The following is a 27,044-nucleotide window of genomic DNA, read 5'->3' as shown; positions in this document are numbered from 1 at the left end:
TGGCCCTAAGCCTCAGAATGGGAGGATGGTCAGGTAGAGCGATAGATGTAGGGGAGTCAATAGTTAGGGGAACAGATAAGAGATTCTGTGGTCACAAAAGAACCATCAGGATAGTTGCCTCCTGGGTGCTCAGGTCCAGGATGTCTCTGAGTGTGTGCAGAACATTCCTAAAATGGGAAGGTAAGTAGCCAAAGGTTGTGCTACATATTAGTACCAATGACATAGGCAGGAGTAGGGTAGAGGTTTTGCACAATAAATTTAGGGAATTAGGAAAGAGACTGATGAGCAGGACCTCCAAGGTGGTAATCTCTGGATTACTCCCAGTTTTGGAACAGGAAGATATTGCAGACAAATGATTGGCTGAAGAGATAGTGCAGGACGCAGGCTTTCAAGTTCTTGGATCATTGGAACTTTTTCTGGGGAAGCGGTTATCAGTACAAATGGGACAGGTTACACTTGAACTGGAGGGGAACCGACATCCTGGCAGAGAGGTTTGCTGATGGGGAGGTTTTTAAACTAGATTCACAGAGGAGTGGGGATCAGAGAGAAGAGTCAGAGGAAGAGGCTGTTGGCGCACATGTAGTGACAGCTGATAGGAAATTTGTGTGAAAGGACAGGCAGATAGGGCAAAATTGAAATCATGGGGATGAGTTGAACACAGGGTCACAAAAAGTTATTAATACAGCACAATGGGTTTATATTTAAATGCATGCAGCATAAGAAATAAAGTGGGTGACCTTGTAATACAGCTGCAGATCTGCAGGTATGATGTGGCTGTCACAGAGTCGTGGCTAAAGGATGGAGGTCATTGGAAGCTGAATGTTCAAGGATACACAGTATATCAAAAGGATATGCAAGTAAGCAGAGGGTGTGGCGTGGCTCTGTTAGTAAGGAATAACGTGAAATGATTAAAAGAGGTGGCATAGGATCAGAAGATAGAGAATCATTGTGGATTGAATTAAGAAAAAGATAAAGGAACACTGTTGGCAGTTATATCCAGACCTCCAAACAGTAGCTGGGATGTGAACAAATTACAGTGACAAATAGAAAAGTTGTGTCAGAAGGGCAATGTTATTGGAGTTTTGGGGAATTTTAACATGCAAGTAGATTGGGAGAACCAGGTTGAGACTGGATCTCAAGAGAGAAATTTTGTAGAATCCCTGGCTTTTTAGAGCCACTTGTTGATCAGCCTGCTAAGCGAGTGGCTGTGCTAAATTTCGTGTTAATCAGTGCACCAGAGCTGATTAGAGAGTTAAAGTAAATGAACCATTAGGGGGGAAGTAATCACAATATGATTTATTGAGTACAATGTGAGATTTACCAAGGACAGACAAAGGTCAGATGTGTCAGTATTTCAGTGGAGTAAAGGAATGAGAGAGGAACTGGGCAAAGTAGATTGGAAGGGGGCACTAGTAGAGAAGACAGCAGAACAGAAATGGATGGAGTTTCTGCAAAAAATACATACCATAAAAGAGGAAATATTCAGTTGAGAAAAATGTCACAACCATGGCTGACTAGGAAAGTCAAAGCCAAAGTAAAAGCAAATGAGAGAGCAGATAAGGAAGCAAAAAGTATTGGGAAGATAGAGGATTGGGAAGTTTTTAAAAAGTTGCAGAAGGCAATGATCCAAAAACTCGAGGAGGGAAAAGATGAAGTATGAAAGTAGGCTAGCAAATAATATCAAAGAGGATACAAAAAGATTCTTCAAGTACTGTATATAAAGAGTAAAAGAGAGATAAAGTAGATATAGGACCACTAGAAAATGATGCTGGAGAAATAATAATGGAAAATAAGAAGAATGCAGAGAAGCTAAATGAGTATTTTGCATCAGTCTTTACTGTGGAAGACATTAGTAGTATGCTGGATGCCCAAGGATATGGGGGAAAGGAAGTGAATGCAGTTACTATTTTAAAGGAGAAGGTACTCAGAAAGCTGAATGGTCTGAGGGTGGATGTCTCCTGGTCCAGATAGATTGAACCCTTGGGTTCTGAAAGAAGTAGCAGTAGAGATTGTGGATTGGAAATGATCTTTCAGGAATCAATAGATTCTGCCATGATCCCAGAGGACTGCAAAATCGTAAATGTCATTCCACTATTCATGAAGAGATGGAGGTAGCAGAAAGGAAATTATAGATCAGTTAGCCTGATGTCAATGGTTGGGAAGATGTTGGAGATGATAGTCAAAGATGACATAATGGAGTAATTGGAGGCACATGACATGATAGACCAAAGCCAGCATGGTTTTTTAAGGGAAAATCTTGCTTGACAAACCTGTTGTAATTCTTTGAAGACATGACAAGCAGACTAGATAGGGGAGATGCAGAGGATGTTATGTGTTTGGATTTTCAGAAGCCCTTTGCCGTATGTGAGGCTACTTTACAAGATAAGAGTCTATGGTATACAGGAAGCATACCTGGTGGGGAGAGCTTTGGCTGATTGACAGGAAGCAGAGAGTCAGAATGCAGGTATCATATTCTGGTTGGCTGCCAATTCCTAGTGGTATTTCCCAGGGGTTGGTGTTAGGATCACTTTTTTTTTTACATTGTATATCAATGATTTAGATTATGGAATGAATGACTTTGTGGCCAAGTTTGCAGATTATATGAAGGTATTTGGAGGAGCAGGCAGTGTTGAGAAAACAAGGAGGCTGCAGTAGGACTTAGGCACATTAGGAGAATGGGCAGAGAAGTGGCAAATGAAATACAATGTTAAAAGTGCACAGTCATACACTTTGGTAGAAGAAATAAATGGGCAAACTATTTTTTAAATTGGGAGAAAAATGAAAATTCCCAAATGCAAAATGACCTGAGAGACCTAGTGCAGGATAGCCTGAAAATGAACTTGTAGGTTGAGTTGGTGATGAAGAAGGCATATGCAATGCTGATGCATTTCAAGAGGAATAGAATATAAGAGCAGGGGTCTGATGTTGAGGCTTTATATGGCACCTCTCTTGGAGTATTGTGAGCAGTTTGGGCACCTCATTTAAAAAAAGATATGCTGGGTTCAGAGGCAGCTCACAAGGATGATTTTGGAAATGAAAGGGCTATCATATAAGGAATGTTTGATGGTTCTTGGCCTGTACTCATTGGAATTTAGGAGAATGAGGGAGTATCTCACTGAAACATTTTAAATGTTGAAAGACATGGATGAAGTAGATATAAAAAGGTTGTTTCACATGATGGGGGAGTCTTGGACAAGGACACAACTTCAGAATTGAAGGGCATCCACTTTAGGACAGAAATGCAGAGGAATTTCTTTAAGCCAAAGGGTGGTGAATCTATGGAATGTATTGCCATAGGTGGTTATGGAGGTCGTCTTTGGCTATATTTAAGGGAGACAGTGATTGGTTCTTGATTAGCCAAGGCTTCAAAGGTTATGGGGAGAAGGCATGGGGCTGAGTGGTAAAATGGATCAGCTCATGATTAAATGGCAGGGGAGGCTCGATGGATGGAATGGCCTTTTTCTGCTCCTGTGTCTTACGGTCGTATGGACTGCATAAAGGGTGTAAAATACAGAAATCCACCAGGATGTTGCCTGTAAAAATTAGATAGGTTTATTCTTGCTGGAATAAAGGAGGCTGAGGGGTACCTGATAGAAGTTTATAAAATTATGAGAGGAATAGAGACCTTTTCCCATCGTAGGAAATTATAGAACTAGATAACATGAGTTTAAGATGAAAAGGAAAATTTAAAGAGGTAGAGGGGTAGGTTTTCCACATGGTCAGTAGTAGTTTCCTGGAAGGAGTTGGTGGTACAAGCCAACATTATTACAATGTTTCAAAGCATTTAGACAAATAAGAAAGTGAAGTTCCAGTTGATGAAGTAGACAAAGACGATGTGGTCAAACAATAATCATGGTTTTTATTAGCAGAATCTCATGGTACAATAATGAAAGACTATAGGTGCATACACAGTTATACCCAAGGGAGTGTCCTTAACAGTAGAGATAATGCACAGCCAATGTTAGTACAGCAAGGCTCGCCAGTGGGGAGACAGGCAACTTGGCAGACATTCACCAGTCTGCCCCCGGCAAAAGAAGGGTTAAAATTAAAATAACAGCTGCTAGGAAAGACTGAAGCAAGCGATACATGGATACCATGTTTGGCATCGAGAATACTCTAACAGCCAAAATATGCCAGTATCTAGCAAGCAAACGAAATATAATGAGATGTTTTATGAATATGTCAGCCTATCAGGTTGTTTATGAATTCTGGTGCTTCTTCTCAAAACAGGTGGCTCCTTTGCAACCTTGGGAACTGGTACAGTTCCTGGATCTGTAGTGTGGGAAGGACTAATTTCTGGACCCGCTCCAGAATTGCCAGTGTGAGGCAGTGGAGCCTCAGCATGGCCATCTGAAAGCTTACTAGGGGTCACAGGCTGGGGGGGTGAGCCCAATCTCTCAGGTTCCCTCTGAGTAGGGGTGTGAGGAAGGGACAAACCAGGTGAGGCCAGATCTCTTAGGGGTACAGTGTCAATACTCCCATTTGGAAATTTAACATGAGCGTAGCTGGGGTTGGTATGCAGTAGCTGAACTGGTTGGTCTAGGGCAGGGGTGTCAAACTCAAATTCACGGAGGGCCAAAATTTAAAACTTGGACTAAGTCGAGGGCCGAACTAAATATTTATTGAAAATTTTCAACATCTGCATGTTTTCTCTTCTTTCAACATATGTAATGTTAAACTTTTTCTTATTAAAATAAATGTTTAAAAATAATTTTGGATAAACTCTTTCCAGAAGCATTAACAAATGTGAAATAAAATATTCAATAAATAATATTTTTCTATAGAGGATTTGTCAAATGTTGCTAGTGTGCTGTCGAATAGTAAAATCTGAGGGCTATTGAGAATGTGGGAGAATAACATGATTCCTGAAACAATCAAATGGGTGACTGATTGTGGGCATGAACTCTAGCAGGGTTATTTGCCATGCCCTTTTTCCATTGGTACAGATATCCTTTGATTTACACACTTTTCAAGTTTTATGCCTAATGAGCTTGTATCCAGGTGCAGGACCATTTTTAACCAGGAATATATTTATCACTGTGACATGAAACTATTGGAAGATCGTTTTATCCTGAGATTAAAGTTCATAATACTTACTCAGTCCTGTGTGCGGGAGGGCGGGGTTTGCGGGTGATCGGGTTGCACAACGACAGTGCGGGGGCATCGGCTCTCGCTGCAGGGCGGCAACTCGGCGGATCAGCGGCCCCGTCACCGTGAGTCGCGGGTCGGCCTGCGGCAGGGAGGGGGAGTGGGCAACGGTCCTGGCGAGGTCAGGCCCGAGGCTTCCGGTTCCGGGCGCTGGGAAGCGGCCTTGGCTTCCCCTGACACCGGCCAGGCCCAAAAACCAGAGTCCACGGTGAGACCCTGCAACGTAAACAGAGGAAGTGGGGGCGATTAGCAGGCTGATGCCAATGCATTCTGGGATTTATAGTATTAGCTGTGCATGCGCTATACTGGCGCGGCGGCCAGTGGGCCACCTCTAATACATTTTTGAAATGATCTTGCGGGCCAAATATAAGGCTCGCGGGCCAGAGTTTGACGTGTGGTCTAGGGGGTCTGTTTTATGCACCTGAGCATGGCTCTTCAGCTGCACAGTTCCAGGCTCAGATAAACAGGCTGGCCAGTCCATCACAGTTCCTGATTTCCTAGGAAAGGCAACATACATTCATGAGGTGTTTGATTTGTTGCAGTACACAATAATGACCAAATAGAATGTAGTGCCTCAGGCAGCACCTCCTGCCATCGGGTAACAGGGTAACCATGTGTTTTTAAAGCAAGATTAACAGTCTTTCATACTGTAGCATTAGCCCTTTTGACCTGCCCATTTCCCTGCTGGTTGTAGCTCATGGTACGGTTGATGGCAATCCCCTTCCGTAGCAGAGTTCGCTGCATTTCAGCGCTCATGAATGCCGAGCCCCTATCAGTATGAATGTAATTGGGAAAACCAAAAATGCTGAAAGTTCTGTCAAGTGACTTAATGACAGAAGCTGACGAGATGTCAGGCCAGGGTATCGCAAAGGGAAACCTGGAATATTCGTCAATTACTGTAAGGAAATATACATTTCTGTTGTTGGAAGGTAACGGTCCTTTAAAATCTAAGCTAATTCTCTCAAAAGGTCAGGTTGCTTTGATGAGAGTGGCCTCCGGAGCTTTGAAGTATTGCGGTTTGCATTCTGCGCAAACGGGACAGGTTTTAGTCAGTTTCCTGACTTCTTCCAGAGAGTAAGGAAGGTTGTTAGCCCTTATGTAGTGGAAGAACCTCATGACTCCTGAGTGGCACAGTCTGCTATGGATCTCTTTTAGCCCCTCAAGCTGAGCACCAGCAGCAATCGTGACAATGTGTCAAAGGGATCATTTAACCTGCCTGGTCTGTACTGAATCACATAATTATAAGTTGAGAGTTCTATTCGCCAGCTTGCGATCTTATCATTCTTGATTTTACTTTGTGTGTTTAGTACTGAACATGTAGGCTACAGATTTTGATCAGTGACAAGAGTAAATTTTCTGCCGGCTGGAAAGTGTCTCCAGTAGCGAACAGCTTCAATAATAGCCTGGGCTTCTTTTTCAATGGCAGAATGTTTAAGTTCAGGTCCACGTAACGTGCGGAAGAAGAATGCCACAGGTCTGCCCTTTTGATTAAGGGTTCCTGCCAAGGCACAATCTGAGGCATCAGTTTCCACTTGGAATGGGACATCCTCGTCAATGGATGAGAGTGCAGCTTTGGCAATATCAGCTTTAATTCTCTCGAAAGCCTTCAAGGGCATTGGAAAGAGGAAAAGATTTCGTGCCTTTGTGGTGTTGTCCCGAACCCATTTGCAGTAGTAGGAAAAGAATCCCATACATCTTTTAAGGGCTTTTACTGAGTCTGGGGGTGGTAACTTCTTCGGGGGGGGGGGCATTCTTTCCGGGTCGGTGCAGATTTTGCCCTTGCGGACAATGTAACCCAGAATGGGTAGCTCTGTCGTGTTGAACACACATTTTCCCTCGTTAAATGTAATGTTGAGTTCTTTAGCTGTTGCTAAGAATTTCTTTAAGTTGTTGTCATGCTCAGCCTGTGTTTTCCCACAGTTAGTAACATTATCCAGATAGGGAAACATACCCTGTAACTCATACGTACTAACAATCTTAACCATTTCCCTCTGAAACACGGACACACCATTAGTGACCCCAAAAGGTTCCCTTTTATACTGGTATAACCCCCCATTAGCCTCAAAAGCCGTTCCCTTTTCTTAATGGGGATTTGGTGATAAGTTGCTTTGAGGTTGATAGTGGAGTACACTTTCTATTGCGCTATCTGATTAATCATTTCAGTGATGCGTGGCAGGGGGTAGGCATCCAGGTTAATGTAATGGTTGATTGTCTGGCTGTAGTCAATAACCAGTTGTCTCTTAGTGTGATTTTTCACGACTACCACTTGGACCCGCCACGGACTCTTACTAGGTTCAATTACTCCCTCTTTAAGCAGTCTCTGGGTCTCCGCTTTGATAAACTTACGATTCCCTTTGCTGTAAGAACGACTGTTAGTGGCAATCGGCTGACACTCGGGATAAATCACTGAAAAGGGAAGGAGCTTTGATCTTTAATGCGGACAGACTGCAGTAACTAGCGCGGAGGATGGTAAGTGTGGGTAGAGGCCCACCGAAATTTAACACTACACTGTTCATCTGAGATTGAATATCTAACCCCAGTAACACAGGAGCGCAGAGCTCCGGCATAATAAAGAGCCACACATCAGCAAGGCAATGTCCCTGCAAATTTAAAATAACTTTACACTTGTCCCATATAGTGTTTGTAAGTTCACTACAAGTTATCGATATCTTTCGTTTCGCTGGATATCTCCTCATATTTATAGCTCTGGCAACTTTCTCGTGGATGTAGCTGTCAGTACTTCCCAAGTCTATTAGACAGTCAAGAGTCTCACCATTCACCTCCCCCTTTCCTAGTTGACCGTTCCAGTCCGTAACATCTCCCAAGCTTTACAGTCAATTCAGCTATCACAGGGGATCTCACCTCGCCGTCACTTGAAGTCAATTTAGCCTGCTCGTCTGAAGATTCCCCCTTTTCACAGTTGTCTTCCATTCCTGCAGCTCCAGGATGCATTTTCTTGGTGCTTCTCTTCTTATCAGTGGGAGTACTTTTCGCCTTACACGCTTTAGCGAAGTGGCTGAGTTTCCCACAATAGCTGCAGGTAGCAAATCGAGCTGGGCACTTCTGTCTGGGGTGCCAGCTCTTATCACAGAAGTAGCATTTTTCAGGAATTTGCTCTTGTGATGGTACAGATTCTATCACCAATGGGTATATGTACAGATGGTAGTGTAGGATGACTGTGATTGGCTGAGAGTGTAGCCACACCTACTGGCAGGTCTTAAAGGATTGCTCCTAGCCAGACCAGGTCATTCTGGACTGGTCGACCTACTTGTGATATTCTCCAGTCTTTTAGTTAATAAAAGCCTTGGTTTGGATCAACAAGTCTTTGGTTCTTTCGACGCGCTCTACAGCCCTTTTCTTTCCTTCGTGGTTCCAGCACTCCTGGATGTTTCCTTTTCGGTTTCTAGCATTTCACTGGACCACATGGCACTTCTCAGTGTTTTGGCTAGAGTGACTGCCCGGTCATAGGTTAAGGGCTCCATCTCCAGTAGCCTATGTCGGATGTAACTGGAGTCAATTCCGTTGACAAAAGCATCCAGCTTCAAGGCATTGCAGTGTTGTTTCACATTGACTGCCCTGACATCACATTCGTTTCCCAGCGAGTCGAGTGCCAGTGCATAGGCAGCATCATTTTCCCCGGGTTTCTGGCATCTCGTCAGCAACTGGTGTTGAGCAAGCACCACATTTCATGGCGCTGCGTAGTAAGCAGTCAGATGTTCCCAGGCTATAGCCAGAGTGGTAGCTCCTTGCGTTACCGCGAAAGGGACCTCACCCAGCAGGTGGCCCAACTGTATCGCCTCATCAACCACGTTGTTTCGAGCCATGTAGTAATCGAAACAAGAAATCCAGTGGTTGAAAATTTCTCTGGCCCTTGGGGCAGACTGGTCGATTATCAGCCGCTGTGGCTTGAGTGCTGCATCCATTTCTGCTAATAAAATTGAAGTGCCAGTTAATTAAGTAGATAAAGACGATGTGATCAAACAATAATCATGGCTTTTATTAGCAGAAACTCATGGTGCAATAATAAAAGACAATAGATGCATACACAGTTATACCCAAGGGGCATGTCCTTAACAGCAGGGATAATGTACAGCCGATGTTAGTACAGCAAGGCTCGCCAGAGGGGAGACAGGCAGAGTGGCAGACATTCACCACAGAAGGATACAATTTAATGCAGACACATTGGCCATCTTCTTCTCTTTGGCTTGGCTTCGCGGACGAAGATTTATGGAGGGGTAATGTCCATGTCAGCTGCAGGCTCGTTTGTGGCTGACAAGTCCGATGCGGTACAGGCAGTCACGGTTGCAGCGGTTGCAAGGGAAAATTGGTTGGTTGGGGTTGGGTGTTGAGTTTTTCCTCCTTTGCCTTTTGTCAGTGAGGTGGGCTCTGCGGTCTTCTTCAAAGGAGGTTGCTGCCCGCCGAACTGTGAGGCGCCAAGATGCACGGTTTGAGGCGATATCAGCCCACTGGCGGTGGTCAATGTGGCAGGCACCAAGAGATTTCTTTAGGCAGACCTTGTACCTCTTCTTTGGTGCACCTCTGTCATGGTGGCCAGTGGAGAGCTCGCCATATAACACGATCTTGGGAAGGCGATGGTCCTCCATTCTGGAGACGTGACCTACCCAGCGCAGTTGGATCTTCAGCAGCATGGATTCGATGCTGTCGGCCTCTGCCATCTCGAGTACTTCAATGTTGGTGATGAAGTCGCTCCAATGAATGTTGAGGATGGAGCGGAGACAACGCTGGTGGAAGCGTTCTAGGAGCCGCAGGTGATGCCGGTAGAGGACCCATGATTCGGAGCCGAACAGGAGTGTGGGCATGACATTGGCTCTGTATACATTAATCTTTGTGAGGTTTTTCAGTTGGTTGTTTTTCCAGACTCTTTTGTGTAGTCTTCCAAAGGCGCTATTTGCCTTGGCGAGTCTGTTGTCCATCTCGTTGTTGATCTTTGCATCCGATGAAATGGTGCAGCCGAGATAGGTAAAGTGGTTGACCGTTTTGTGTGCCCGATGGAGATGTGGGGGGGCTGGTAGTCATGGTGGGGAGCTGGCTGATGGAGGACCTCAGTTTTCTTCAGGCTGACTTCCAGGCCAAACATTTTGTCAGTTTCCGCAAAACAAGACGTCAAGCGCTGAAGAGCTGGCTCTGAATGGGCAACTAAAGCGGCATCGTCTGCAAAGAGTAGTTCACGGACAAGTTGCTCTTGTGTCTTGGTGTGAGCTTGCAGGCGCCTCAGATTGAAGAAACTGACATCCGTGCGGTACCTGATGTAAACAGCGTCTTCATTGTTGAGATCTTTCATGGCTTGTTTCAGCATCATGCTGAAGAAGATTGAAAAGAGGGTTGGTGCGAGAACGCAGCTTTGCTTCACGCCATTGTTAGTGGAGAAGGGTTCAGAGAGCTCATTGCTGTATCTGACCTGACCTTGTTGGTTTTCATGCAGTTGGATAATCATGTTGAGGAACTTTGGGGGGCATCCGATGCGCTCTAGTATTTGCCAAAGCCCTTTCCTGCTCACGGTGTCGAAGGCTTTGGTGAGGTCAACAAAGGTGATGTAGAGTCCTTTGTTTTGTTCTCTGCACTTTTCTTGGAGCTGTCTGAGGGCAAAGACCATGTCAGTAGTTCCTCTGTTTGCGCGAAAGCCGCACTGTGATTCTGGGAGAACATTCTTGGCGACACTAGGTATTATTCTGTTTAGGAGAATCCTAGCGAAGATTTTGCCTGCAATGGAGAGCAGCGTGATTCCCCTGTAGTTTGAGCAGTCTGATTTCTCACCTTTGTTTTTGTACAGGATGATGATGATGGCATCACGAAGGTCCTGAGGCAGCTTTCCTTGGTCCCAGCAGAGCTTGAAAAACTCATGCAGTTTGGCATGCAGAGTTTTGCCGCCAGCCTTCCAGACCTCTGGGGGGATTCCATCCATACCTGCTGCTTTGCCATTTTTCAGTTGTTCAATTGCCTAATATGTCTCTTCCCGGGTGAGGACCTCATCCAGCTCTAGCCTTAGGGCTGTTGAGGGAGCTGGAGCAGGGCGGATTCTTGGACTGAGCGGTTGGCACTGAAAAGAGATTGGAAGTGTTCTGACCATCGGTTGAGGATGGAGATCTTGTCGCTGAGGAGGACTTTGCCATCTGAGCTGCGCAGCGGGCTTTGGACTTGGGGTGAGGGGCTGTACACAGCCTTTTGAGCCTCATAAAAACCCCTGAAGTCGCCAATATCCGCGCTGAGCTGGGTTCATTTGGCGAGGCTAGTCCACCACTCATTTTGGATCTCCTGGAGTTTGCGCTGAAGATGGCTGCATGCGCGATGGAAGGCTCGTTTCTTCTCTGGTCAGGGTGGCTTTACAAGGTGAGCCTGGTGGGCAGCTCGCTTCTTTGTCAGCAGCTCCTGGATTTCCTGGTTGTTTTCGTCGAACCAGTTCTTGTTTTTCCTGGAGGAGAAGCCCAGTATCTCTTACCTTTTCAGTGGATATAATACTGAAGAAAATGCATGGAAACTTAATTGCTCGTGAAAATTTGTTTTTTTTTCCCCTGGGCCAAGATATTTTTGAAGACATGCTCTTAATAGAATTAATATAAACTAATTTGAATCAGGTATTTTGTAGAGCCAAAATACCATTGAATAATTTTCTTTTGTTTTGAGCTGCTTGCTTTTTTATTATTATTTTATTTATTTGATTATAAACCATGATACAAACATTCAAAAAAATTCATACATATAATCAAAGAAAACATGGTATATATTTATGTCAAACTACTCCCTCTACTACCCACCCTCCTCCCATCCACCCTATCCCCCCCCCCATACCCAACTAACCTAATCCCCAAAGAAAGAAAGAAGAAAAGAAAGGAGATATAAACTATAATAACATAATTAATTAATTACCATGGATTAGAGTAACACCACCACAATGTGGCCAGAGAATTAAAAATTTTAAACCCATATAATCCAAATAAGGGTTCCGAGCTGCTTGCTTTGATACATTGGTTTAATTTTCACAAATTAGTGTGTGTTTGCATTTGGTGGTATTACAGCTGTGATCATATGTTCATCTCATGAAATTTGATTCCTTTGATTTTACTGGTATTCAAATTTCAGAAGTTGTGTAAAATATTCAGGTGTTATTGTGGATGAAGTCCTAAGCAAGTTTATTTGATCAAATCAGTTTTAATCACCAAGCACATGATTGGACCTAGAAAAATTGAAAGCTGAGACTAGAATGGAAAATGCAGGAAACACTCAGCATATGTGGAAAGGAAAACCGAATTGATATTTCAGGTTGAAGTCTATTCATCAAATTGAAGAGTCTTTGAATTAAAACACTAACTCTGTTTCTCTGTTGCCTGACATATATATCTCACGTATATTTCCCTGCACTCCACCAGCAGTGACATTCAAATTAGGTATACTTTTCTTTCTCATCCCTCTTCCTTTCGTCCAGGAATTTGAACAGTAAAATTATTATTTGACATCTTCAGTAATTTTTCTTTGGATGTTCACCATCGAGTTAGGTTAGCATTAATGTTATTATTAAGATTTAACTGATTATATTTGTATAAGATTGATTCCATTATATAATATGTATCTTCCTTCAAAGCTTTGTTAGGCATGCCAAAAGAAAATTGATGGGTAATTGGTATTAGAAAAATAGCAGCTTAGAGTATGTTCCAGTATTAAGTGCAATAGCTTTTTTACTAAACAATGCAATGTGATGGGTCAAGTCAGACCAAAGTAGTATGGGACACTGAAGGAGTTATTCTGGTGTATATTAAGTATTCTTAGTGATTTTTTTTAATGATGAGTGTCTGTGGATTTACAATTTGCTGATGTGCTATCTTTTTTTAAAAAGATATGGTAAATTTTGAATCATGAATGTAATGAAAAAAGTTTGCTTTTACTGTATATATGCGTCAATACCAAGTAAAAGTCAACCCCCTATTTTTGGCCCAAAAATCCGATATTTTTCATATATCGCATGTAAAAGTTGACCTCCCCTATTTTCGGCCATAGCCACCCACCCTCCAGAGCTCCCAAGGTCCTGACCGCCATCTCTTGCCTAGGCCCTGGCCGCTCACCTATATGAACTCCAAATGCCCTGACTGCAGATTCTCACCTAGGCCCCAGCCTCCTACTTTCCCAAGCTCCTGACACTCCAACTGCAGATACTTTCCCCCACCCACCCACCCACTGGAGCTCCTGGCTCCCGACTGCGAGTCCTCGCCTTGGCCACACACCAATACGAGCTCCTAATGCCCCTAACAGGGACTTTCTACCCACTCCTGGCCAACCGAGCTCCCAATGCCTCAAACAAAGCAGGTGCTATTGCAGTCAAAAATTGTATGCTTGTAATAGTCAACTCACTAAATTTTGCCCTAAAAATTGTTCCCCAGAACTCAACTATTACACAATGGTATTTAACACTTTTTATGTTCTTAAAATATCACAAATCATTATACGATCACTTAACTACTTTTGAACTATTTTAATAGATATAAAAGAACAGAATTAAATAGTGCAATATTTAGTTGAATTTGGTACAGATTGAGGTATATATGTCAACTGAGACACCAGAAAGACTGCCATTCTACTTGTGGAAGTTCTTTGGGATTATTTTAAGAGCTAGATCAGCCCTTGGTTTAATATCTTAATTGAAAGTTAAGATATATCTAAAGTCACAGCATTCTATCAGTGCTGTTGTAAAGTGCCTGTCCATATATTCGGTTCAGCTGTAAGTTTTGATTCTTGAATCTGTGTGAGTGGCTCCACATGTTTAAATGTGTATATACACAGGTTGAATATTTCTTTTTTTTTTGAATATTTAATTTTTGGTTCTTTCCATAACTGGACAAAGTATACTCTCTAATATCAAAGTAAAACAAAGAAAGCAAAACAAAACAACCCCTCCCCCACCCCTTTCATCAGGGCTTATGTTTATATTAACATAAAAAATTATATATGAGGAAGTCGTGTGTATTTATACCATAGCAATATCTATCATTGTCCATTTTATTATTGTAATTATAGTTATAATAGGGCCACTATATGATCCAAATAAGGCTGTCATATCTTAACAAATATGTCATATTTGTTCTTTAAGTTATATGTAATTTATTTCCATAGGTATGCAATCATTCATCTCTGCAGTCCATTGTAGATGTAGACAAGAGTCAGATTTCCAAGTAATTGCAATACATTTCTTAGCCACTCCTAAGGCTATTTTAACAAATTAAATTTGGAATTTAATTAATTTATTGCTTATTTCAATAAAGTTCTCCAAAAGATAAAGGTCTTGGTTGCCCATGAATGCCACCCCTGTTTTCCTTGTTAATATTTTGGTAATATCCTGCCAAAAAGGTCTCACCTTCACACATGACAATGTAGCATGTAAAAACATTCCTATTTCTGTTCCACATCTAAAACACAATCCAATATTTCAGATTTTGATCTATGCAACAAGATATATGAATGTATCTATATATAATATATATAGGAAATTATATTGTACTAATCAGTATCTCACATTTATAATTGATGTCATGCTGTCCAAGCACCAATCAGACCAACATCTTTCCATTATTGCAACACCTATATCTGACTCACATCTCTATCTTGATCTCTGTAAACCTGGTTTTGCACTTTCTAGAGAGCACAGTACATCTTAGTTATAAATTTAGGTGTATTCCCCAGCCAAATCATTCATTCCATTTCACTAATTTCACGTGGAGCCAAATTTGACCCTCACCTTTCTCTCAGAAATTATCTTAGCCGGAGAAAACAAAAGAAAGTCCCATTAGACACTCCATATTTATTTCTTAATTGGTCAAAAGACACAAGAGATCTCACCACATAACAATCATCAATATATCTTATATCTTTGTCATACCAGGATTTCAATATTTTCTTACCCAGATTCATGGACAGCAACATATTTTTACATAATAGTGTTTTTAGTGATATCCCTGCTTTTTTTTCCCAATAGATTCATTTATTTCTTGCCATATTCTAATCATATGTATTCATGTAAGGTTATCCATCTATTTTGTTATTAACAACATTCCACATAAATAAAGTCCTTCGTTGTCCTTTCTTTTATTGAATACAATCCCATTCAGATCCAAGAAGGGGGAATGTCTTCTTCAAAGAAGCATAATTAAAATCTAGCCTGTGCTGATTGAAGTGGCTCACTGGAGGCTTAATCGAACTGGCTTGGGAGATTCCGAGTGACGTCATGGCATCACAATGTGATGATATCATTTGGAACACACGGGGTTTGCATAAATGACTTTTACTGAACTTCGACTCGACTACGTCTGGTTATTTTCTCGTTCTTCATTTTGTACTGCAACACAGTTGCTACATTGGTGACCCTGATGGGCCCAAATAGATTTTTGACTCAACATGGATCACGCAGCAGTTTCATTCAAACTGCTTGTCTTTTGGACCATCCATTCTGATGTTTGGTTCAGGCAGACTGAGGCGCAGTTCTACATTCACAAGATAGAAGTGGACACAACTGAGTACTATCATGTGGTAAGTGCCCTCAACCAGGACACAGCCGGTCGAATAATGGATTTCCTTTGGGACCCACCAGCTCTCAGCCCTAAAAGCCCTCCTCCGGATTTACAGTCTCTCTGCACAACTCCTCCATGTCGATGGCCTGGAGGACCATGCCCCTTCAGAGTTAATGAATGACATGTTTGCACTGGCAGATAGCCATAAGCCTTGCTTGCTCTTCGAGCATATGCCAGAATACATCTGCCTCATGTTGGCTGATGAGGACTTTGATAACCTTCGAACAGTGGCCGCCCAAGCAGACATTCTGTGGTGCGCAAAACAGCAAGGTACAAGGCCCACAGAAATTAGTGCTGCGTCACACCCAAATAGCCAGGCTCCACAAGAACTGGTGACGAGGGTACATGTTCCCCCAAACAAGCATGACTCTGGGAAACGCCATGGCTGGTCGTCACTAATGGCTACGGCGGCTGGCCATCTTAACAGCCTACTCTACGTCTGCGACTAACTCCTAGCACAATTTTCTAGTGAACATGGGTGCAGAGGTTAGTGTCCTTCCTTCTTTGGGCCCATACCAGGAGCACATATTTTGCACTCACTGCAGTGAACATCGGTTCGATTAGTACATACGGCACACAGACTGTACCCCTGAAATTCAGCAACAATAAGTTCACATGGAAGTTCATTCTCACTGCTGGGTGCCAACTGGGTCATTACTGGGTGCCAATTTCCACTGATAGTGGAATTAAAAGGTCACCGGTTGCTGAACACCACAATGTCCCAGACTTTCTGCCTCGGAAAAGCTAACACCCCCCCCCCCCCCCACCCGCCTGCCCTCAACTAGACACCGTGGAGTACTCAAACAACATATTCGTCAAACTTCTTAAGGAGTTTCCGGACTTTGTCACTCCCCAGTTCTCCACTGCCACACCCAAACATGGCATTGCACACCACATCCTCAAACAAGGACCTCCTCTACATGCCCAAGCCCGATGCCTGCTGCCTGACAAGTTGTGGCTTACTAAACAAGAGTTCCACAAAATGAAGGAACTTCGAACCATGCACTACATCTGACGCCCAAAGCTAAGGGATGCTGGAGACCTTGCAGGGATGACAGGCATCTCAACGACGTTACAACTTCAAATCGCTACCCAGTGCCCCATATACAGAACCTTACAGCTAATCTTCATGGGACCAGGATACTTTCTAAAATTGACGGTGTATGGATACCACCAAATACCTGTAAACCTGGAGGATGTGCCCAAGACCGCCATCATAACACCTTTTGGACTCTTCAAATTTTTGAGAATGCCTTTTGGGCTCAAAAACACTGCACAAACATTCCAGCGACTAATGGATGCAGTGGGTCATGGCATGGACTTCCATTTCTTATACTTGGATGACATACTCATTGCCAGCCACTTCTACAAAGAGCACCTGCAGCATCTGTGTTTACTCTGTCACTCCCTACAAGAGTTGAACCCTGAGAAATCCAAATTCGGGCAGTCCTCTATTAAGTTCTTGGGACATCAGATTAGCAATGGGAAGTCGTTCCATTGCCTTGCAAGGTGGAAGCTATCCTCAAATTTGTGAGGCCCGATACCATCAAAGGACTCCAGGAATTTGTAGGGATGGTCAATTTCTATCATCGTTTTCTACCCTCTGCAGTTCATATTATGAAACCCCTATTTGACCTCATGTCCAGTGATACCAAAGAACTTGAGTGAACAAAGGAGATGACAGTGGCAGTCCAGCAGAGCAAAGATGCCCAAGCGAAGGCAACATTGCTGTTCCATCCACAAATAGATGCACCAACTGCCTTGACGATAGTCACGTCCGGCATGGCAGTAGTCGGGGTCTCTGGAAACGAAATACAGCACGTTTGATAGGGAATTGCTGGTGCTGTACCTACCAGTCAGACACTTCCACTATTTTTTAGATGGCAGGGACGTCACGATTTTTACTAATGTTCAAAAAGGCATCAGACCCCTGGTCAGCCCACCAGCAATGCCACATATCTTATGTTTCCAAGTTTTCAACCAGGATTAAACATATCTCCAGTAAGAGTAATGTGGTGACTGATGCCTCGTTCCATTCCTTCTTTCAAGCAGTACATGCCCTCTCTCCGGGTGTAGACTACATGGCGATCACCAAAGCTCAGCACCAAGATGATGAACTCCTGGCTTATAGAACTGCTGTCATGAGCCTGCAACTTGAGGATGTAGCCTTTGGGCCGCAAAATGCCAATCTCCTATGTGATATTTCCACAGGTCAGCCTCGTCCTATCGTTCCTGCTGCGTGGAGATGTTGCATTTTCGATGCCATTCATGGACTGTCCCACCGCTTCATTTGAGTGACAGTCCACTTGATAGCTGACAAGTTTGTATGGCATGTACTGGGCAAAGTCATGCATGGACTGCCAATCAGCTAAAGTGCAAAGGCACATGAAGGTGCCGCTTCAGACTTCCAAGCTACCGCAATGCAGATTCAGCCACGTGCATGTCAACATTGTTGACCCGCTTCCAGTGTCACAAAGGTCTACGTACTTGTTAATGGTCATCAACAGATTCACTAGGTGGCCACAGGCACTTCCTATGACGGACTCATCGACCAATTCATGTGCCAGAGCTTTTATTTCTGCCTGGGTATCTTGGTTTGGCCTACCCACACGTTACCTCTGAAAGAGGCCCACAGTTTACCTCCGCACTCTGGGATGTTTTGTCATAACTGCTGGAAATACAGCTCCACCACACAACAGCCTAACACCTGCAGTAGAATGGCCTGGTGGAACGGTTCCATAGGCACATGAAGGCTTCACAGATGGCCCACCTCCAGGGACCTGATTTGGCGGATGACCTGCCCTGCATCCTCCTGGGAATAAGAATGGCACTCAAGGAGGATCTCAACTCCTCATTGGCCGAGTTGGTTTATGGAGCCCTGCTCATTGTACCTGGGAGTTCATGCCTGCAGCACGCAGACAGAAGGTACCACTGACTGTAATCTTAAGCAGACTGCGGAGGCAGCTTGAAAAATTGGCCCCAGTTCCCATGTCCAGGGATGTAACAACAATACCCTTTATCCCAAAGGAACTCCAGGATTGTGAGTTTATGTTTGTGCTTAGAGGTGCACATGGGCCACTCTTACAGAGGCTGTATGAGGGCTATAGAACATCGTAAAACTTATGTACAGGACATTGGAGGGCATCCAGAGACATTTATGATTGACTAACTAAAGTCTGGTCATCTTGACCTTGATAGACCCTTGCTGCAACCCCCAATGCAAAGGCACAGATGACCGCCCAAGAGCAGTGGACAGTAATAGCACCAGAGGTTTAGCCTCCTATCGCCGGTCTGGGTGGGGGGGTGGGGGGAGACATGTAGTGGCTCACTGGAGGCTTAATTGATCTGGCTCAGGAGGTTCTGAGTGACGTCATGATGTCACAATGCAATAATGTCATTTGGAACACACGGGGTTTTACAAAAACTACAGGTAACTATTTAAAAGACTTCCACTGAACTTCGACAACTATAACTGATCATTTTCTCATTCTTCATTTCGCACTGCAACACAATTGCTACATGATAAATAATACTTCTTAATATTTGGAAGCCTAAATCCTCCCATGTTAACTTTTCCAATTAAATTCTTGGCACTTTGTTATTCTATAGGAATTTCCTTATATAATTATTTAATAATTATAATAATTTAAGGAATTTTTTAGGTTGTGCCAAGGACAGTGATGGACAGTGATTGAAAAGATACTGTAATCTCTGCATCACTTTCATTTTAATACAATTTACTCTTACCACTAAAGTAATTGGCAAGTTTTTCCATTTCTGTAAATCTTTCTATTTTTTCTGAAAGAGGAGTATAATTAAATTTATATGTTCTGTAAATTGTTATCTGTCATTATTTCTAAATATTTAATTCCATCTATCTTCCATTTAAATCTATTACCTTTTTGATATCTTTCATAATCAAAATTTGTCAATGGCTCTTATCCATATTTATTTTATAACCTGATACTCTCATATTTTTCTAATGTTGTTTGTAATTTTATCAAGGACTCAACTGGGTCAGACAAATATAGTAGCACGTCATCAACAAATAAGCTAATTTTATGTTCTTCCTGTCCAACTTTGAAGCCCTTCATATCCGGATCTCTCCTTATAATCTTTGCCAGCGGTTCAAAAAGCAGTGGGGACAGAGGGCGCTCCTGTCTACTCAATCTACTCAAGGGAAAAACTGCTGATATCTGATTGTTAGTTATAATTTTGGCTTGTGGTTTATGATGAAGAGTTTTTATCCAATTTATAAAGTTTCTGCCTATACCAAATTTTTCCAATGTCTTACATAGAAAATACCATTCTAAATGGTTCAGGAGGAAATCCATTCTCCCCCAAAGACTTATTAGTCTGCAATAATAAGTACATCATTATTATTTTTTATAATACACATTATAACAAAATAAGTACCCAAAGCTTTCTCAATTTCTTCTCATGTGAATCAACCCATTCTCTATCTTCTAATTTTAGAAATTCAATATTTGGTAAAAATTCGTCCATCTCATTTTCAATGCCTGATTTGTATAGTTTCATATAATATTGTCTAAAAATATTGTTTATTTATTTATTTTTGATTACGTAATAATATCAGGCTGTTTTTATTGCATTTATCATCCTAGATGACTCCTTCCACCTGCCAAGATAGAGCTTACTGTGCCCGTTCTTCTAATTCATAATATTTTTGTTTAGTTGTTAATAGTTTTTTCCATTCGATACTTTTGTAATGTGCTGTATCTCAGTTTATTATTCTCTCATAGTCTATATTTTTTCTTGTAATGCCATTCTTTGATATTCTTTTTCCAGTTTCATTATATATTTCTCCAAACCATCCAACTCTATAGTGTATTCTCTCTTTGAGATTTTTTGTATCGAAAATGATTTGTCTTCTTAAGTAAACTTTAAGTATATCCCATATTTAAAAAACTATTCTCAGTAGAAGGAAAGATTAGTTTCACAAAATAGTTCTATCTGCCTCTTAATAAACTCACAAAAATTTTCCTTCTCAACAGCATAGCATTGAGATATCACCTATACACACTTTCTTGTTTTTCCATAATCACAATAGTTAATGTGGAATGATCTGATAAGAGTCTTGCCAAATATTCTGTTTTTACCATTCTACTTTTTAACTGGCAGACATTAAAAACAAATCACTCCTTATCTGTGAATCGTGTGCCCTTGAGTAGAATGCATAGTCTCTTTCCATGGGGTTAAGTTTCCTCCATAAATCAATCAAATTTAAATCCTTCATAAATGATAAATGTTGTTTTTGCAGCTTTTGCCCTTGTTCTTATTGATTTATCCAATATTGGATCTAAACAGAAATTAAAATCTCTGACCAATATATTTTGTCATCCCTCTGCTGTTTTTAAAAATATATCCATAATTTGGTGCATAAATAATAAAAAATGTCGATGATACTGCATAAACTTTACAATGTATAATTACAAATCTTCTGGTTTGGTCTGTCAATGTATCTTCTATTATTATTGGTATATTTTTATCAATTAAAATTACTACTCTTCATGCTTTTGAGCTGAATGAAGATGATTTTACTTGTCCCACCCATCCTCTTTTTAATTTAGCATGTTCTGATTTGGTAAGATGTGTTTCTTGTAGAAAATCTACATCTGTCTTTAATTTTTTTAGATGTGCCAAGACCTTTTTCCTTTTCACCTACCCATTTATCCCATTAACATTAAGACTAATAAATGTTAGCATTCTATCCATATGTTTTTAAACAGATATTGTTTATCAGTAAGACCTTTTCAATTGTTTAAATAATAGTGATCTTTCCCTTTTAAAAAACACATACAATGTCCCTGCCTTGATGGTGATAAAAAACAGGAAACCCTGAAAGCCCGCAAAAAAAGGCCACGGAATCGTTCAAGAAAGAAGAACCCCTCCCTTTAGCACCGTCTTTTATAGATACTCTTCTTCCAGCACCATTCTTCCCCTTAGTATCTACTCTGCTACTACTTTTCCCAAGTTTTTGCTCTTTCCTGAGCTCTCTGTGAATATTTTAATAAAATTTCCTTTTCAACAATAAATACAAGATGGTTTAAAAATACAACTTTTACTTAGTCCCATTGTAAACATTCTTCGCTGTCTTCTTCTTTGGTAACCTTAGTCTTTTCATAATCCTCGCAAGAAGTCTTCCATCTCGCTCTTAGTCTTGAAAAATCGCCAATTACTTTCTGCTATTTCGACCCTTGGAGTCGCGGGGTATATCAAGTATTTCAGGTTTTTAGAACACAATTGTCTTTTTACATCATCAAACTTCTTCCCTTGCTTAATCAAAGTAGGATTAAAATCTTGAAAAATAGCTCTTTTTCATGCTCAATCTCAGGCGTGCCATTATTTTGTTTAGAGTATTCATATGCTGCTCCCAGAATTGTCTCCCATTCCCAGTAACTCAAAAGTCTTACCAGGACTAGTCTCCAGCTCTTCTGGGTCCAAGTGTTCAGTGAGCCCTTTCAATATGTAGTTTTTCTCTGAATTTATCTTCTCCCAGCACTTGTGGGATCCATGTTTCAAAGAAGTTCACTGGATACATCCCCTCAATCTCCTATTTTTAGTCCAATAATTCAAACATTATTTTGTCTGCTAAAATTCTCCACATGGTCCATCATGTCCACAGACCTTGACTGTCTGACTCCCATTGCTTTGCATCTTTTTCCATAGCTTTTAGCTTATCATGTGTATTTACCAAATCTGTTTCTACTTGGGTCATTCTTTGCATTAAATCTTCATTGATTTCTTTCAGTCATCTTTTCAGACAGTTTTGATGCCTGCAAATTGATTGCTCAAATTATCCCATTTCTCCAGGATAATATTTAGTACTTGTCCCAACTCCCCAGTCCTGAGGCCACTCTTACACTGCTCCCTTTTAGGCTTTCGCTCAATGTTTCTTGCTGAGTAGAAACTTCCACAGCTTTTGTTTTTTGCTGCCTTGTCGCTTGGTACTTGCTTTATCCATTTTTTGTGAAAAAATTCTTGATTTTGAGATTTTAACCGTCTTTTTGATACTCTTCAAGGAGAGCTCAACAAAAACTGTTTAAGTCCTTCGCATGGCCACTCCCCTAGGTTGAATATTTCTTAAGCTGAATTTCAGTAGAATAAAAATATGCCATTTGAAAGTCTTATTTTTGTTTTGCTGACTTAAGTAGCAGTAATTTGAAAAGCTTCTACATGCCAATGTTACAGGAGCTGTGTTCAACAGGCATCAGTTTCTGATCACGTTTATATTTGATCGAACAAACATTGCACCAAGCAGCAAGAAGCTTTTACTTAAAGTTTGCAAATAAAGATATTTCTATATAAACAATTTATATAATTAATTGGATTTTAATCCATATTCATAATAGTCCATTGCCTGATTCTTTTTTATTTATGAAGCTTTGGATGCAATGCATGCTCTTAATTAAAAAGAATGCTTGCTTTTTACAGTTTCCTGTGGACTATTACTAAGGGAGGCTCTCGCTGCTGAGACAAAATTTGGTGAAGCCATTAAGCCCTATGTTGAAAGTAGGCAACCAGGTAAGGATCCTGACCCCCCTACTGCTTGTATTCTGATATTGAACAAAGGGCAAGATTCAGACACCACCAGAGCTTTTCTCCCTCGTTATTAACGGGGAGTTCAGGAGACATTGAACAACTGAATACTCAGAGTGAGATCCATAGGGACTTCCCCTGCACTTCCCTCTAGCCCTTGCTTAGAGCATGTTTGTACTAGCTGAAGGCAGAGAAGGGTTACTGAATAATTTACTAACTGATTAATAGACTCACTTGGGTATAATTAGGACAGGCATAGGCAGCGGCTACAGTAACCAGTACAGTGCTTAAGGGAGCTGGAGGCTGTTTTAGCTTCGCCTGAAAGAAAGTTTCTGGGGCGCTACTGTTTGAAGATGAGTCAGGAGGAGACCAGAGCCCCTGCTCTTTTGAAGTGGAAATAGGACAGTTTGAATCTGTCGAGTTTAATTTTTCAGAGGTGCAATGGACCCTGTGGTGAACACATTTTTCTTTTTTGTCAAAAAAAGTTTATAATGTTATTTTCCATACATGAAGTTTATTCTTTAAATATTTGAAATAAAGTTTTAAAATACTGTCAGCATCTAACAGTGTAAAATTATTTAAAATTATTATTATATTCATTTTTAAAATATTTTTTCACCCCCTTGCTGACACATATCCTTCTCCAAAAGGATCAAGCCTTTGAGGTAATTTATTAAAGACCATATATTTAAGTGAAATGAGCTGAATATTTGTATAATAGATTTACAATAAAACATTCATGATATTGCAACATTTTTGAACCTTAATTATTACATTTTAATTAGAATTTTATTAGTTTAATCATCCCAAATTAGCTTTAGCAAATGAGTTTCATAATTATTCATAATTACATCATAGAGTAACGTATTATTCCATAGCACCAAAATAAAAGAGTTGAATCTTTAAAGATTATTTATTGCAGGTAAGCCCTAAGTTACGGGAGGGGGGAGAGCGAGGTGCTGCCTTTCTAGAAAATGGCCTGTATCTTGATTTTTCCATTAAGAAAAGCTGTTATCTGCCCCATGTCGAGAAATGCAAGTTCAAAAGAAATACAATTTCTATTTGTTTATTTGCTTTTTCTTACATATATTTTGTAAGAAGGAATTTTTACTCCATTTCCCAGATTTTTAGGCGGTAATTTGTGAATTCTATAAGGGAAAATTTTCATTACTGCAACTGCCATAACACGGAGGTCGGCTATATGTAGGTTATTAATGCATTTTAGGTGACCCACGTTTATAGGACAATAACTAATTTTATTCACTTGTTTTGCAATTCAAGTTTCTTAATTCAATTGTACTTGACCAGATACATTCTCTTAGTGTAGCCTTAGTATGTAACCTTTACACCTTAAACAAATATGGTTAATTCACATATAGTAGATCAAAGGAGTTTTAATCCAACAATATCCAATGTGTTAGTTGATCTTTTGCTTTTCATTTATAATAATTACTGGGGTCTTTTCTGCTGGACAGAATGAGGCAACACTCGGTTACCTTGTGCACCTGCCAAAGAAAAGTTCCTTAAAGTGTCCTTGACATCACCAGTATATATCTTGTATATCTTTCTTATTTGACAAATCAGGTTAATGATCAGTCCCAACACTTAAATTAATCAGATTTAATTAAATGTGAGCAGTTCACCTGTCTACAACATTTTAAAACTAATATTTATGGGCAACGCAATGAGGAGACCTTGACTTGTGATCGTTTAAAATGGATATTAATGATTTGAAGAAACTTAACTTTTTTTTACCCTAAATGATGGTTTTCATAATGGCAACCCCAAATCAAAGTTTTAGTACCAATTTACAAATTAGTGGCTATATTATAGAATCGGTCTGATTTCAAATACCATTCTAACTTGATGATTTGAAATCAGTCTTAAAAATAAAGAGCAAGAATTAGCTAATGATTGCAAAAAAAAACTGTCAGATCTTTGTATAAAACTGTTAGGGGAACCTAGCAGTTCAAATAGTGTCTGGGGGTGGGGCCAGGCAGGGAAAGGAGGAGAAGGAATTGTCGAGATCTTGTATCGGGACTGAGTGGAGATGGAAGATAGCATAAAAAGGAAAAGGTGATGGGTGAGATGGAAGTTGGTGTTAGTTGGATCAAGGAGGGATGATGGATAATGGAGAGAAGCAGCAAGATGGGGGATGGGAACAGTGGAGTTAGGAGACAGAGACAGGTGGAAGCTGACAAAAATAGAAAAAGGTGGGGAAGGAAGGGTGAAGATGGAAACAGGTGCTGGAGGTTGAAAAGGCTACCAGTCCTGGACTCTAATAAGCAAGGAAGGTGATAATGGGAACCATTAGGGGAGAGATGAAAGGTAAATGGAACCAGATAAGAGGGGGATGAAAATAAGTTGGAAGGGGGTATGGAAATGGGGCAAGAGTGAAAGGACTGGAGGTGGATCAGAAGGAAAGAGGAAGGGAAGGGTTATCCTCTGAAATTGGAAAATGTCAGTGTTTTTGGTATTGTTTTGCTGTCTACTCCAACAGAGCATGAGGTGTTGTTCCTCTTGTGACTTTTGGCCTCACCATGGTTGTAGAGAAGGCTAAGGAAAAGACTGGTTGGTATGGGAACAGGAAGACGAGTTGAAATGGCACGCTGCTTAATTCTGGAGAAGTTGGCTTGAAAGTAAACACTGTCTTTGGTTTGTTTATGCTGCCAATGGATTTTGAGGATTTTGCAAATATAGTGTTGGTGGTATCCTTTCATTTCTTTCATATGTTTAGGGTAGGCAATCCATGTTTCAGAAGCATACAGAAGAACATGGATCGTTGTTTTCTGGTAGACCACAAGCTTATGGTGGGTGCAAGTGCAACTGTAATGATGCCTCGATGCTTTGATCTTTTTCTCAGATGTGCTAGCATACTCTAAACAATGATAAATTTCAACATCAATATCTTGCCGCCTTTGGGAATGGCTCTCGAGATAAGGTTAATGGATTGTGTTTCCAGAGCCTCATAGGAGAAGAGCATTGTACACTTGTAGTAGCAGACTTTTGCTTTGCAAATGTTCGATGGTAGGCCCATTCTCTGTTTATTTGACTCAAAACTGAGCCTCTGAACATGGGTGTTCCTGTAGCTCAATAACTGAAGTTGGGATTATCTTGGTGCTGGAGAGGAGGTATGTTAGTTGTATAGTTTCTTGCTTGTCATGTAGATCCACTCCATTTGAAATTTTCTTGGAAGAAATCACAGCATTTCATTTATGCATATAAAGAAGGTGCATTTGTTGTTAATTATTATTTGTTTTTCATCTAAAATGTAATGAGCCATTTGAGGCACAATGGAACAGCTGTCTGTAAAATTTTCAAAGGGGTGGAAGTTGACTAAATGAAAATACCTATTGTAATTGTTGTGGAGTTGCTGCTGAACTGAAAATGTTGCTGTTAAAAACATTCTCCAGCAGATGGCAGGCAGTACCAAAAATCCTTTTTATAGCATTGTTTGTGATAAGTTCAGACTTGTTCTTTGTCTTCTGCTTGGATGAGCACAATTTCCCCTTGATTTTCTGTAAACAAGGGGAGGAGGATCAATGTACAAAGAATATTGTTAACACAATCTTTTGCTGGTAATATTGTTCAGAGAGAGCTGATATTGTAGTGGGTAGTGAGAATTTGTGGTAACTTTCACATTACCTTCTTTTAGCAACCTTCTCACCTGCTGCTTTTAAATCTCAATCAGTGTCAGTTTGATTTTGGTGGCTGCTTTTCATAAAGTACATTGACCAGTGCTCATTTTGGAAGGGCCTATCTAAT

At 41.0% G+C, this 27,044-nt stretch overlaps 1 protein-coding gene across 3 annotated transcripts in view; it reads left to right on the top strand.

Moving 5' to 3' along the window:
- The window catches only part of ak8 (adenylate kinase 8), a 210,669-nt gene that overhangs the window by 133,352 nt on the left and 50,273 nt on the right, over window positions 1-27,044 (top strand). For 2 of the 3 annotated variants that reach the window (XM_069887219.1, XM_069887209.1), the window contains one exon: window positions 23,175-23,264. The exons of the other annotated variant lie outside the window; for it this stretch is intronic. In XM_069887219.1, the coding sequence (XP_069743320.1) occupies window positions 23,175-23,264 (90 nt within the window). The remainder of the gene's footprint in view (window positions 1-23,174; window positions 23,265-27,044) is intronic. 3 annotated transcript variants of the gene reach the window in all.

Source organism: Narcine bancroftii, chromosome 1, assembly GCF_036971445.1.
Source record: "Narcine bancroftii isolate sNarBan1 chromosome 1, sNarBan1.hap1, whole genome shotgun sequence".
Lineage (NCBI taxonomy): Eukaryota > Metazoa > Chordata > Chondrichthyes > Torpediniformes > Narcinidae > Narcine > Narcine bancroftii.
This window is presented reverse-complemented; position numbering and strand designations above follow the sequence as displayed.